The sequence below is a fragment of the Danio rerio genome, chromosome 19 (genome assembly GCF_049306965.1).
Source record: "Danio rerio strain Tuebingen ecotype United States chromosome 19, GRCz12tu, whole genome shotgun sequence".
NCBI lineage: Eukaryota > Metazoa > Chordata > Actinopteri > Cypriniformes > Danionidae > Danio > Danio rerio.
In genome coordinates, this window is record NC_133194.1 from 30,284,919 (window position 1) to 30,301,121 (window position 16,203).

The 16,203-nt window shown below is 34.4% G+C and overlaps 1 protein-coding gene across 2 annotated transcripts in view; it reads left to right on the plus strand.

Moving 5' to 3' along the window:
* nsun2 (NOP2/Sun RNA methyltransferase 2) overlaps window positions 1–16,203 on the plus strand; it is a 43,688-nt gene that overhangs the window by 7,894 nt on the left and 19,591 nt on the right. For both annotated transcript variants that reach the window (XR_012394475.1, NM_199711.1), the window contains 7 exon segments: window positions 520–594; window positions 3,922–4,052; window positions 5,510–5,583; window positions 6,342–6,472; window positions 6,645–6,741; window positions 8,030–8,220; window positions 11,989–12,081. Coding sequence is in view for 1 of the 2 variants with exons in the window: in NM_199711.1 (NP_956005.1) it covers window positions 520–594; window positions 3,922–4,052; window positions 5,510–5,583; window positions 6,342–6,472; window positions 6,645–6,741; window positions 8,030–8,220; window positions 11,989–12,081 (792 nt within the window). In the remaining variant the exon portion in view is untranslated.

Consider the following 16,203-nt stretch of genomic DNA (forward strand, 5'->3'; position numbering starts at 1 on the left):
TTATTTATAAAAATGTGATCTCATATGACCGCAGGAGAGTGTTTAAAGTTAAATAGTATGGTTTGAAATGACTTAAAGTTGATATGATTGTATTTTTGCTCAGCGGGTATGCCTTAAACCTTTAACTGCCTGCTCTAACAAATGGTTGATCGTATTTTGACTGTTTTAAATAATGACCGTTAAAGTCATTTAAAGAATGACTGTTAAAGTAAATAATGGTTTACACACACAGTATTGTTGGTTTACAAAAAAGTAAAACAAACACAATTATGTTGCACTGCTACATCTAAAAAATAAAACAAGAAAACATGTTAAATGAGAAACTGAAATATTTTATGGCATACTTCAGAACAATAAAGATGATTTAGTATTCAAAAATATTTTATTTTTTTGAATTTTGTTGAATTTTGTTTTTTATTTTTCTTGGTAGGGCAGTTTAAAGGTTAAAGAAAAATGAAATGATCTGAAATGGGTTTGCATTTAAACTGAACAATAAAATCAGCACCGTTATATCTGCAGTGGAGACGGAACCATGAGGAAGAACATTGATGTGTGGAAAAAATGGACAACCAGCAACAGCCTGCATCTCCATGGGTAAGAGTAGTACTACTGTTGATTTATTTTGTATGGTAGAGTATACTGCTATTACTATTTTTTTTGCCGATACTGAATTTATTTTTACAAACTTTTGACCAATATTTTCATATTGATCATGGTACAATTTTTTTCTGCACTAAAAATGAAATTTTTATGAAACAACAATTGGACCTATTAAACATTTAGTTGTTCAACATTTTAAGAGAAGCTAAGATAAAAGTACAATATAACAATCTTCAAATGGTATTTTGATTATTCCAAAGATGTGGATTTAATTCTTCCATGTAATTTAATAAACTAATCGATTTAATAAGTGTTCATATTATTGCCAATATACCGATATCTTTAAATGAATCCATCTGACCATCACCTGACGCATCTGTAAATCCCTAATTGCTATATTGTATGCACTGTGTGCAGTTGCTTAAATGCTAAAAACAAAAGTTTATACAAAGAGTTATTCAGTGCCTTTAGAAAATCATCATACCCCTTTGAAATAATTAATTTATTCATCACACTGTCTAAAATCACATTCCTAATAACATTTTACAACCTTTGTAATATGGGTGTCAATTCACAGTTTTTTCGATGCACCGCAATGCTGAACCGATACAGATATGTTCGCGTCTGCATTACAGGTTATTACTTGCTGACGTCATTTATCACATATGCGTCATAAAGCGGTAGCTTTCTATGGTGATGGAGAACGCGAGTAATTAAAACTCTCCAACTACTTAAAAGCAGATAACTGCACAATTCACTGCTTGTGAGTTTGCTGGACAGTCTTTTACTGACAGGAAAGTACATCAGAACCCAGCTATGGTGAAAATAAAAGCTATCAACTCTCTCTCTTACTTTCTCTGGCCCATTTGACCTGCTGGCGTGTTTGTGAGGTAACATTTTATCTCCTCTCTCGGCTGTTACAACATTAAGGTTACTTGTGGATCCAGAAAAAGAGCATGTCTGCAGAGCAAGTTTTCTCCACCGCATCACCGTCTATAATGGATCGATGCATCTATTTAACATCAGTGTCCGTGTAACTGTTTGCTGAACAGCGCCAGAGCCGCCCTGACCAATAGAGCAAGTTGCAGCCTTTTAAGTTGAGCTTGTGATCAATCATAAACGTTTAAGTACTTGCTCAACAACGCTCAAAGCAAGCAGGATAATATTTACGTTTGTTAATTAGCTATAAATGCACATATTATTCTGTGTATGTACTTGAGTTTTGTTTGATACATTCAAAAAGTGTTTTCTTTAAGCAGGTATAATTAAAGGTACAGTTCATATATCTAATTGTTTGTGTTAAAGGAAAAAGTTTTATTGCAAATAATATATATATAAATATATTTAGAAATGATACATTTAAATCAAGTTCCAGAATCCCTCTCTCCCTTGTGAAGCTAATACGGAAATAACTGAAACTGCAATTCATCAAAAATTTGCTAGTCCTGACTCCATAATAAAGCACATTTATATAGGGCCCAATGTTAAAATGGGCAACTTTACTGCAGAAAAATAAGATGTTTGTTGAGAAGACTCTTCTGTTTCTTTATAATAAGTCTGCATAATTAAGGGTTGTGGCCACTTGAGTGACAGCTAGGTCTCGCTGGTTGCCTCACATCACCTCAGCTGATTCCGGCTGATTAGCCGCTGAACTCGGCATATACTTCGTATTTTTGTTTTGTTTTATGTGGCTTTACATGGTCAGTTGCCTTTTGGAATTATTTTCCTCAATTATCAGATAATATGGCATGCTGTGTGCACGTAATTGTACTCTCAAACCATTCAAGTGGCCTCGATTTTCCAGGTTAGGTAAAATTATTTACTTGTATACCATATCTATAAAAGTATTTATTTTATTATATCATTTATATTTTTCTTTAGAGATGTAGTGCACTCAAAAATCTGACAAATTTATTAGCTGTAGGCTCTAGAACAGTCATCTGAATCATTGTTGTACAGTGTTATGCCTGGACTTCATAAATAGCCTTGAATTTAATAACACAGACTATATTTGAAGAGTTTGCAAGTAATTCGTGTTTACCTCCTGTAGAAAAATGCCATAAGAACAATGCTTAGTAGCTCAGTGTATTACTACAGTGTTTTTAAACGACTTTGTTGCTATAGTATGCAACCAAGCACATGTTGTCAGAACATTAACGAGTCTCAGGTAATGAAATATTAAGCGTTTCTCCCTAAGAAATCCTGTAGAAGCAAAATGTTAGCAGGCATCTGTAGCTCACACCCGTACTTTGAACTTTTTTGTATCCTTCTATTAACCTGTGCGTTTCTACAACTTTATGCCGAAGCTCTTTTGAAAGCAGGGTGTAATGTGAGTAATGGTATAGATTTTCACAGGATATGATTTTTCTATAGGCACTGTGTAGTAAGTGTACGTTTAATAAAAGTTTAATCTAGCTTTCATTTTTTTCTGTACATGTGAATGTATCCAGTTTAATGAATGTCATCTTTTTCTGAAGAAAAAATAATGCCTGTAATTTATTTTACAGGGATTTACAGCAGATGTCATCTTTAAAGTAATTCAGTAACAAATAGTTTTAAAAAAGATGTTTTGCATATTTAAAACAAAATCATATGGATGCATTAAAATAGAAACATTTTTTATTTCAATGAAATATGCAGCCCCATAATATTGACTTTAAGCCTTTACCTGTCTTTACCTCTTTTATATCTTTCAGAGCGTTAGGTTTTACCCATTTGTCAGCAAGAGTTTACTAGTGCATTTATTCTTTTATATATTTTAATAAGTACAACTCAGGGAAAAATAAGCATGCCATAACACATTATATATTATAATTGTTTTTATAAATTTTTTAATTATTTTTATTTCAAATCTGTACTAAAATGCAACACCTCGCCGGTGTAGACCTATAAATGTCTATTTCTTTCCTCCTCCTTTGACATACTAATTAAATAGACCTTTTTTAAATCTTTTGATTGCTAGGTACATGACTGTATTGAAGTTACAATGGAGTCTCATACTCTTCTGCAGTGTTTACTGATCGTTTAGTTAGCAGTACAGTGGAACTCTATTCTGAACACATCCAAGTGCATTTATTGTCTCATGTCTTGATGCATGATGATCTTTATGGCTGGAGCTGGAGCTTTTTGGCAGCGGCAGTGAATTAACTGTGATTTGTTGTGTTTGTTGGAGATGCTGCATCTATTAGAGTTGTATTTTGTTTGTGTTGCTCTGTCAGCATGGCTCTGTGTATCTCAGTTGTAAAGTTGCAGTGGGTGCAGAACAGAGCAGTTTGTTATGCTGTAACTTTGTGTGTTAAGTTTAAATTCTCTGTCTTTCAGGCTTCAGTTGCGGATCGCAGTGCGTGGTGTGGAGCAGCTAGCAGTAGGGGGCAGGATGGTTTACTCCACCTGCTCTCTGAACCCCATTGAGGATGAGGCTGTCATTGCCGCCCTGCTAGAGAAAAGTGAAGGTACAGATGTTTGCTTGCATTTTGAATGTTTGACATTTAAGCTTTTTTTTCCTTTTTTTTTCATCGTGTTACAACTATTCTTTGTGTGACTGACAGTTTTATATTGATGTTAATCACCAGCCAAAAGTTTTAGAATAATACGTTTATTTTTAACATATGGTTTGCTCACCAAGTCTGCATTTATTTGATACGAAGGACAGCAAAAATTGTCATTTAAAATAAAGGTTTGCTATTTGAATATAATTTAGGATATAATTTATTCTTTTGGTTTCTAAGCTGAAATTGTAGCGTAATTACTACAGTCACAGATTCTTTGGAAATCATTCTGATATTTTTATTTGGTGCTCAAAAGATCATTTCAATTTTATTAGTGTTTTTTTAAAACAGCTGGGTGGGTTTTTTTATAATAGAAAAAGAAAGTATAGAAAGTTGCAAAGAACAACATTCATATAAATAGAAATATTTTGTGACATTTATAAATGTCATAATCACTTTTGATCAATTTAAAGCACCCTTGCTAAATAAGTTCATGTTTTTAAATATTATATTTTTTTCTATTATTTCTTTACCAAAAAAAGTCCAAGCTTTATTCATCAAAACAGTCTCAACTGTTATTATGCCCCAATTTTAGGGGAAAACAACATGGGCTTAAAAATACAGGAAGCTGACTTTTCTCAAAAGTAATCAAATAAAAAGGCAGGCCACCCCTACAAGCTAAAACTCTCAAAGTTGCAAGCATACATGGACATTTGTACAAGAGTAAAGGTTGGTCGTCCGCCGGAGGGGTAGGGAAATCCAGGAGCTCTCCCCTCCCAGCAATTGTCGCACCACAAATGAGCTCCTTGAACTTTGCCAGAGGTTTCCTTTTTTTTAGCTGTCCGCGACCAGCCAATCAGAGCCTGGACCATATTAAAATGGGAGCCTATGGGATAACAAAAACTACACAAGAAATTACCTATGCAATGTGCAACAACAATAAATGAATAAACTTTAGTCGTAACAACTGTTAATAAATGTTTTTTATAATTATTATTAATATTATTACTACTGATTATATTAATAATATTAACAAGTTATTTGAACTGCAAATCTGAATATTAGAGTGCTGGGTCTCCGCTTTGAAATCACAAAAACAAAATGCATTTTAAAATGTATTCAAATAAAAAATGTTATTTAAATATTTTTTTTTATCAAATTACTGCATGATTGCTGACCAAAAGTGACTAAAAAAAAACTTTTTCACAACTTTTTGTCCAGTAGTGTTTTTTTTTTTATATGCTAAGACGCATATGATCATAATAATCACAGCACAGACCAAAAATACCACTTTGCCAATTAACTTTGATACTTTTTCTACACTATCCTTCAAACCACTTGGTTTTATCTTTTTTTCAGCAAGTAGTTTTAAAACCTATGTTAATTTATTGTTTTTATTTGTTGTTCTGCTTATTTCTCAGGTTCTTTAGAGTTAGCAGATGCCTCTCCAGATCTCCCAGGACTCAAATATATGCCTGGAATTACATCTTGGAAAGTAATGAACTGAACTCAACTCTGATACGAATTAGATTTTGCATAGGTTTATTTCTCTTGCATAAATTCAGTCATTTCCCTGCATTCACTGTAGCACTGCAAATGTAGGAAACAGAGGTCTTCACTAAAGTGACACCAGACAGGTTTCCATCCCAGCATCTAAATTTGGAAAAAATGAAACAATGTAAACTGCCATTAGTAACAATTGAGAAAGTTAATAATCTTCTTGCAGTGCGATGGCCAAAAATAATGCTATGCTAGTAATCCTAATGTACATATCAGTGAAAACAGACTATTAGTTATGTGACTTGATGTGTGTTACACTTTGGTTTTGTCTACCATTATTCACGTTAACCCATTTTTAACAAATCAAAAGCCAGCTCAAGTGAGCTTTTAATTATTACTTTATTCATTTATTTCTTTTCCAAAATTCAGCATTTTCTTTACCCGTTTCTGATTGTAAATAAAACATGAAAACAGCATTTTGAAAATTTGGAATATCTCTTATTATATGATTTAGTGAATAATAATATGATTCACTGAATGATTGATTTAATATTGCAAGTTAATAAAAAATTATAATTTTGTGAGTTTTCTTTTTGAATAGAAAACCTTGTGTAAAAATTCTGATAAATTGAATGTACACTAACACACTAAAATTGAATGCTCAAATAAAAAAAATAAAAAAAAGTAATTGAATTAAAAAGAAATCTTAAATGACCCCAAACATAGGTAACCGAGCTCTCCCTCTTTTTTTAGGTAATGACAAAAGAAGGTCAGTGGTTCTCTAACTTTTCCGAAGTGCCAACGAGTCGACACACACAGATCAGACCCACCATGTTTCCACCATCAGACTCAGAGAAGCTGACAGAAATGAGACTGGAGAGATGGTAAGTTCTGGAAGGACTCTAATGTGTTTTACCGATACTCTCCACCAGATGGCACGGTCCTACCACAATAGTAGTGGAGCAGTACCAACAACTGAGCAAACCATTACTTGGTGTTTATGAACCCAGATTTTTTTGTTGTTCTCAAGCTGTAATGTTTCTTTTGTGTTTTCAGTGTGAGGATACTGCCTCACCACCAGAACACGGGCGGGTTTTTTGTGGCTGTGTTGGTGAAAAAGGCTCCAATGCCTTGGAACCGCCGTCATCCAAAGGTATTGTTTCTGATGTGCTGATATACATTTTCTGGTTTTAGTAGGTACACCTTACTGGTACCAGGTTGGACCCGCTTTTGCTCTTAGAGTTGCCTTAATCCTTTGTGGCATAGATTCAACAAAGTACTGAAAATATTTCTCAGTGATTTTGGTACATGACAGCATCACACAGTTGTTGCAGATTTGTCGGCTGCACAACCATGATGCGAATCTCCCGTTCCACCACATCCCAAAGGTTCTCTATTGGATTGATTTCTGGTGACTGTGGAGGCCATTTGAGTACAAAGAACTCATTGTCATGTTCAAGAAATAGGTCTGAGATGATTCCCGCTTAATGACATGGTGCGTTATCCTGCTGGAAGTAGCCACACTGCTCAATTGGTATTAATGTTCCCAAATTGTGCCAAGAATATATCCTGCAGCAGAAATCAAGACTCATCAGACCAGTAAATGTTTCCAATCTTCTGTTGTCCAATTTTGGTGACCCTGTGTGAATTGTAGCCTCAGTGTCCTGTTTTTTGATGACAGGAGTTGCACCGTCCGTCTCAAGGTTGGACGTGTTGTGTGTTCAGAGATGCTCTTCTGCATACCTTCGTTGTTACGAATGGTTATTTGATTTGCTGTTGCCTTTCTATTAGCTCGAACCAGTTTGGCCATTCTCCTCTGGCATCAACAAGGCATTTGTGCCCACAGAACTTACGGTCACTGGATATTTTCTCTTTTTTTGGACCATTCTCTGCAAACTCTAGAGATGGTTTTGCGTGAATATCCTAGTAGATCAGCAGTTTCTGAAATACTCAGACCAGTCTGTCTGGCATCAACAACCATGCCACGTTCAAAGTCACTTAAATCACCTTTCTTCCCCATTCTGATGCAGTTTGAACTGCAGCAGATCGTCTTGACCATGTCTACATGCCTAAAAAACATTCTTACAAATTTTTTTTTTAATTATTATTCATTCATTTTCTTCACGGCTTAGTCCCTTTATTATTCAGGGTTTACCAGTGGAATGAACCACCAACTTATCCAGCATGTATTATCATCATTATATATTATATTATTAATAAATGCAAACTGATGCATAGAGAATTCTGTATTTTTAACAGAGTTCATTTTTGGTATCTTTGTCATTTTTCTCTTTAAATCAATTTGTTTTTACCTAATAAGCAAGTTCATAGATAAATCTCCCTTCTTTATCATTGTCTTTGAAATGTGAAGCCAGCGTATTCTCATTCATCCATTGTGTGTGTGTGTGTGTGTGTGTGTGTGTGTGTGTGTGTGTGTGTAGCTCCGTAATAAGGAAGTGAGCTCCTCTGGTGAAGTGGCTCCTGTGGAGGAGCTGCAGATGGATGAATCCCCCACTGACGTCCCACCGGCAGACGGACCCTCTACTGACGCCCCTGTGGAGGAGGGGGAGAGAAACCCGTCTGTCCCAGAGACACCGGAGCCCGTAGAGGTCAAGAAAGAGAATGTTTGCGGGTGAGTGTCTGCGGTCAGGTGTGTTATGTGGGTGTCCAGTTGTTCTATTGTTTTCTGGACTGTTTGCCTGGTCTTTTGTTCTCAGTGTGCTGTGCATTTTGGGAGGCACTAATGAAGATGTTTTAGTCTCATGTTAAATAAAAACTATAAAGGTGATGAGTCCATATGGGTTTTAATAATCATCGTTTTAAATATTGGACTTATTTCAGATATGTCTAGTGATGTTAAAGATTTAATGAGCAAGGTTTAGCTTTAATAACAATACTTTTAGGAACAATAACGATAAGTAGGTGTAAAATGATATTGCTGGAAATTACAAAAGGATTGATGACAGGTATTCAATGATAATTGTAGCATGGTCACATCAATAATCTCCAGAAACATTGGCAACTGTGGAAATAAATACTGCTAATAATACCTTTTTAATAATAATTAATTATTATTTAGCTTTATGTATTATATTCTTAGAACAGTTATTTAATGATGAAGCTGAAGACACAATTGCATATTAGTTTTTCTTGTAAGGTTATGTTTGTAGTTTGTACAATCTGAACAGTTTTCAATTAAATAAGCAGTTTTTCCTCATTTCTGTTTCGTTAAATTTGTAAATGTGCAGCAACTGTGTTGTTCTTAAATAGAAAGATGCGTTATTCCTCTCTTTTAAAGAGGAAGTTCCCCTAAAAATAAAAATGTCCTGTTAACCATCTGGGGTCGGCGATTGCGTTTACACGGTTGGAGGCGTCTTCTTATGATAACGCCAAAAAGAACTTAAATTACACATTCAGTTTTGATCATACAGATAAGAGCAATACATCAATCGAATCTGTTAGGTGTCTTTTTTTGTGTACACTCACAATAACAACTAAAGTGTGTGCTTGTGCAAAATAAGAAAAATAATCAGTTGGAGTTTTTCTTTTGTCTCTTCGCGAACTGTTTTTAAAAATGCGTCTATATGCGAAAACAAAACACACAGACATGAGACATACAGTTGAAGTCAGATTTAGTAGCCCCTCTTTGTTTTTTTTTTCTTGTTGAAATATTTGCCAAATAATGGAAATTTTCACAGAATCGTTACACAATGACTTGCCTAATTACCCTAACCTGCCTAGTTAAACTAATTAACCCAGTTAAGCCTTTAAATGTCACTTTAGGCTGTATAGAAGTGTCTTGGGAAACATCTAGTAAAATATTATGTACTCATATCATGGCAATGATAAAATAAATCAGCTATTAGAAATGCGTTATTAACAAGTTATGTTTAGAAATGTTTTGAAAAAATCTTCTCACCGTTAAACAAATTGGGGAAAAAATAAACGGGGGCTAATAATTCAGACTACAACTGTATGTCTATGGAAAGCTTGAAGTGTATACTTTTAAATGCAGTGAGTGCATGTTGAAAAGATGTTGGATAAAGTAATCAGTATGAAACCAACACTATGTCTAGTTTCTCAGTCTGAGTTCTGATTATTTTTAATGTGACCACGCCCACAAGGCTTTGTTATTACAATCGTCCATGTGAGACATGTGACATGTAAACTTTGGTAAGAAAAAACGGCGGAATCGCCACAAATACATGAGAAAGACACATGAGAGACATACCTGCATAAAGCTTGGAATGTGCACTTTCCAACTCCTTTTGAAAACAAATGTTGTCTCGCTCTGTAATCCATAGAATTCTCCTGGCAGGGCGTGTGTCACACCGGCTCTTGCCGTGTCCACCATGAACACAAATGATGACAATAGCTGCCTGAACTCATGCATGCCCACAAACAATCACAGCGTTGTGGCTAGAAATGTCTTTTCATTTTTCATTCTCAGAAATAAGTTGGAATTATGACCCATATAACCTCACGGGACCACTGCAATCTGATGCTGCTTAATTCAAAATGTGATTCATGTCATACATGTTATTTATTTTATTTTTTATTGATTTTACTGTAGTTGAACAGTATGGAAAGAGTTAACCAAGCCATTATATATATGATTTATATGCTTTTCATGTTATTTATTCAATATATAACATGATATATAAATAATATATATTATTTATTCAATTATTTCAATATATTTATTCTTGTCTTTATAGCTTTTGTTATTATGCTACTTCAGTGTCTCAGAGTCATTCAGATATTATTAAATGCTGGTTAATGCACAAGAGGGTTTTAATTTCAACAGTTTTGCCAACTTGTTTTATACCATTTCAAATACATTTTTGTGCATGCTGTATAAGTTCATATACATTGAAGATACCCATAGTGTTTACGTGGTCATAATACGACAAGCATTTAGTTTGGGCTAACTTTTCAGCTAGACATTGCTTTATAATGCTTTTGATGGGTGAACATTAGCCTTTGGGGGAGTGTCTTTTGTCTCTTTAGGTGTGAATTATGTATGACCATTGTTACTCCCACGCATACAGTTGACCTAACCCAAAAATACTTTACAAAATGTAAATCATTGTAGTGTTTTCTTTGAATGAGAGATCAGAATAATCTTGACATAATTGTGAAGTATATATTCTAGTTTCTCAAGTCTAGTTTAGGCCCATTCCGTGTGGTTTTTCTGGACCTTATTTCAGCTACTATTTTTTTCTCCAAAATCTACTATCCACGCATTAAAACATTTTTCTGAAAAACACAAGCGTGTACATCAGTATTTCTCACATTATTGAAGCACAGTTTGTGCTGAATACAAAAACATGTTGGCCAGTACTATGTAATGAGTAGCTGAAATAAGTGCAAATCTATGGGCATGTCAAACATCTCAGGGGCCCAATATCCCCTCAGACCCCAGATGGTTAATTTACTCACCCACAGGTCATCCAAGATGTAGGTGACCCTTTTCTTCAGTAGAACATTTAAGAGGTTTTTTATCTGAATCTAGGGTTCTTGGTTATTCATATGATGACAGTGAAGGGTTTTTTTTAGATTAAAAATAAACCCATACAAACAAGTCTAAATTAATCCCTGTGGCTCCTGGTGACACACTTATGCATCTTGTGAAGTGAAGCCATTGGCCTTTGTAAGAAATTGAGTATTATTTACAATATTATTAGCTTTAATCCATAGCATGGTCAACAGATCTCTGCGCATGAGCAGTTGTAGTTTAATTTTGGGTAAGTTGCTTTAATAATGAAGGTGCAAGGGTGTGCGCTTGGATAAGAGGTCAGGAAATGCAGTTTGTTGATAGCGGTTAATAGATATTAGTGATTGCATCACCAGTACTTGTACATTCATCATCAAAAGCAAAAAGCAAACTACTGTAGGCTGTAATAAGCTAAAGCTAATAATATTGTAAATAATGTTACATTTTTACGAGTGTTGTCACGATACCAATATTTTGACTTGATTTTGGACTCATTTGTATGCGTTTATTTTTAAATCTAAAAAGCCCATCACCATTCACTGTCATTGTGAATGACCACGAACTCTGGGTTCAGCTGTAATTCCTCAATATTCTATTGAAGAAAATGACCAAAATCTTGAGCGACTAGAGGATGAGTAAATCAACAGGAAACTTTTATCTTTTGAGGTGAACTTTACCCCTTGATTTTATGCAACCTATGTGTTACTAGCAAATGTAAAAACCCAGTTATTGTCAAACAATAGCCTTAGCATCTCGAATGCCTTTTACTAACAATCCATCTCCTGCAATATTCACTTTCAGCCCATAAGTAGTTCTGCTGGTCTCAGTGTCTCCTAGTGGATGGTGTGTGATACTGCAATTCTGGCTCAGCTTCTCCCCATTGACTAGCTCTGTCTGTTCCAGCCCTCCTCCTCCAAAGAAGATGAAACTATTCGGCTTCAAAGAGGATCCTTTTGTGTTTCTGACAGAGGACGACCCCATCTTTCCTCCCATCCAGTGAGTGCTTTTCCTCTCCATTTACAAAGCCTCGCTGCTCAATACAACTCAAAACTGTTTTACACTCTGACATCTTGCTACAGTATTTGTCTGTCTTCACCATGCCTGAATAAATCTAGACTGGATTGCTGTTGTTTATGTAAATTATCATCTATTATGTTATACTTTCTAAGTGGCCATTCACATGAATCTTTTTTAAATAAAATAACAGTAAATGACAAAGAAAAAATCATTAGTGGCCACATTCATGATTTTAAAACATGGTGATTTTTTTTCTTTATCATTTACTGTTATAATTATTATTTTATATTATTCAGAATACAAACATTTTGTGTTTAGGTGTTCTAAAAAATTATCTTTTGTAAATACTTTGTTAATACCTACTTATAGTATTATAATATCTATTATTATTTTTATTATTATTATTATTATACTTTTATTAATTTGGGGTCACCACAGTGGAATGAACCGTCAACTTAACCAGCATATGTTTTATGCAGCTGATGCCCTTCCAGCTGCAATATTATATTATATTATATTACATTACATTACATTACATTACATTACATTATATTACATTATATTATATTATATTATATTATATTATATTATATTATATTATATTATATTATATTATATTATATCAGGACTTGACATTAACTTTTTTGACCACTGGGCATTGTGGCTAGTAGTTTTTCAACTCCACTAGCCATCGCCATTTTCACTAGACACAATTTGTTGTTGGTAAAATGTATTTTATATATGCATAAATCTGACTTTGCCATGCTAAAATTACTTGATTTTAAAGTTCTGTTATGGCCACATGACATCTTACTTATTTCACCTTGCTTGATAAGCATGAGCAAATGGATTGTGGTTTCATAATGTTGTGTTACAATTAGTTTTTATTTCACATGACTTTTCAGTGCTCAACACTCAGCATTTACCCCTTTTTTCTTAAATTTTCTCTAACCATACCAAAAATAAATAAATATTTAGTTGCCAAGAAATTTAAATAATGTGTCAAAACAAGCTAAATATAAAAAATACTATATAAGTATAAGCTGTATAATAAAAAAAAACTTTCAGTTACCTATATAAATAGAGAGTTAATCTCATATTAAAGCAGTGTTATTGTAAAGCAAAATTAAACCATATTAACAAAAATAACTTTTAGCAAAAGAAATCAGGTGAAAAAACATACCTTTTGCTGTAATGAAAGGATGATCACATACATGGTTAACGTTATTAATCTGTTCAAAGAATGGGTAAAGCGAAAGCAGCAACCACTGCTGCTTGCAAAAAGAAATAAAAAAGAAATAAAACCTCCAGCTATTAAAAGCAGCAGGACTGTGGGTCCAGTTTTTGTCCAGTTTGTGTCAAAGTGAACCAATCGCACAAGTTGCATTTCCAGGCACGGATGCTTCGCACAAAGAGAAGTGAGCGTGCAGGCTTTTAAGCAGTCACATCACCTGTGCGCGCTGAAGCCACTAAAGCTCTCGTCAGTGGACGAGGATAGTCTCCACGTGCGCATGACCATCCTCTCATTCGGTATTCATCGATTCATTTTTGTCTCCTCTCATGCTGGCCCTGGGCCATTTAGCCAACCCTATTGTTTAACTCTGCTTTTTAAGAAAACTACAATTTAAAAATCACCAAAGTGGCTGTGGGAGTGGCTGTCTAACCCGCCACAGCTGAAATCTACCATAATTTGGCATGTTAGCGAGTGTTGATGTCTATATTATATTGTATTATATTATATTGTATTGTTTTATATTATATTATATTATATTATCAATGGTCACATTCCTGTTTTCCTTTAATTTATTTAAATTTTATTTTCTTTAAGCCTGAAACATAACCAACAAAAATGATCTTGATAATATTAATAATACTACTAATACCAACATTAAAATGATTACCACTCACACTATAAGTAGCTTTTATGATGATCATTATTACAATTATCAGTACTCTGTTTTTGCAAACACACACATGCACATCTTGCTGCAGTATTTGTCAGCGCTCTCCATGCCTGAATAAATATGCTTTTGAGTAGGCTGGAGCCTTTTGTTTATGTGCGTAAAAAAAGGGTTTGTGTTATTTTGCTATACATCCTATGAGGCCAATCAGATGAATGGTTGATAGGATCATGATCATTCAGTTGCTGTGACTCGCTCTTTTGTTTGAGATGAATGTTATTTATTTTCTCACACAGATGCACAGTGCCACAGCGCTGGCAACCTGCCATTTTGACTTGTTGGAGACAACGCCTCTGCTCCATATGCCGTAGCATTTCCAGCGCTGTGGGCATATGTGCGTGTTTTCGTTTTTTTATTTTTGCACTTCTGTCTAACCATTAGGGATGGGCAAAGTCTTATGCTTGCAGTATACTGGTAAAAATGTTGGTTCTTCCAACAATGATTAGTCTTCCTATAATAATAGCAATAACTTACATTCTGATTTCAATCATTGTCTTTGCAATGAATAAATGCATTGAAGTAGCACATGCGTGATACAGAATACAGATCAGTCTGTTTACAAACAAAGATTTACTTCAAATTCCCTTCGTAATATCTTTGTTTGATATTTTTTGTGGCCAGACATTTCATTTCATAGAATGGAAAAAATCATCCTTTTATAAAAAAAATTGATTTTAATACGTTGATAAATTCTGTGATTAGCATCGCATTATAAAATGCATTAGATTCTTATAAAACTCCCAGCATATCATGAACTATTATTCATGTGTTTATTTACTTGATGTTTGATCAAATTAAGTGTTTGTCTTTACTTCTGTGATGCATATGTGGAGTTGTTGTTCCATGAGTCCCCTAGTTTGAACAGTATGAATGAAACATTATTCATATAAACTCATTATGTCCTATTTTGGTTAAAACAAATTGTAAATATTTTAATTCTGTATAAAAAAAAGTCTTTCAGTACATCTAAATTCTCATCATCCAGTATGTCTACATGGGCAAAAATATTTAATACAAAACTCTGATTAAATGCACAGATTTTGATTACCTTAATCCAACTAAAGTCATACTCAAAAACTAACACAAATCAAATGGAGTATTGTTGTTTTAGTCATAATATTGACTTATACAGAATAACAGAATAATTCAATTACTGATTGTCCATGTAAATACACTTGATAATCATATTACTGTAAGAAGGTCCACAAAATATTGTGATTTTTATATTCTTAAGTTTGTATCTCCCATACTGCAATTTCACAGATCCATTAAACCATGTCCACATACCTAATAACCTGCAGAATTTGCTTTAGCCTTCAAAACACTGACCATATATTTATTTCTTTATTTATTTAGTGAGGCTTTATTTTCATTTTGTCAACAGCAAGTCCTGCAGCTTATGCATATTGCTGGTTAAGGGTGGTGTTGAGGCATGAACTCTCTTTTCCAGATTTAACCACCATTTTCATGTCATGTGAATTTGAAGACCAAGAAATTGAGTGGAATTCTTCTGCATGTTCCTTAAAGCATTCTTGATGATTCTGACAGTTTGGCATGGCGCCTTATCCTGTTGCCATGAATGAGTGCACTTGGTCTGCAGCAATGTTCAGATACTGACAGCTGTCAGGAATAGTGGCATAATGGGTCCAAAAATTTTCCAAGAAAACATGGTCCATGGGGTAAAACCTCTGACATGGGCTTGTGTCATTAGACCATGTATCTATGTGCCACACCTATTAATCGCTATATCTACACCTGGCTGTTGATTGATTGAACCAGGAATCTTGGTTCATCAAATCAGAATTTTTTTTTTCCAATCCTCAATGGTTTAATCTTGATGATCTTGAGTCCATGTGTAGTAGGCGACTGTGTGTAGGTAGCATGAGGATGTTTGAGTCATTGTCTACACAGCCTTTTAAGCAGAGGACTCTTGAAGATCTGAGACATTGCCCTGGTCACCAATATTAGCTGCTGGTGATTTGTTGCACTGTAGCATTGCAGAGGCGGTGGACAATAAATGATCATCTCTGAGATATGCATCAAATGCAGCTGGGTGACATTTAAAAAAAAAAAAAAAATTGTTGGACCATCTGTTTACCACTTTCGACACGTACTCTCTACAGCACAGGTCTCAAACTCG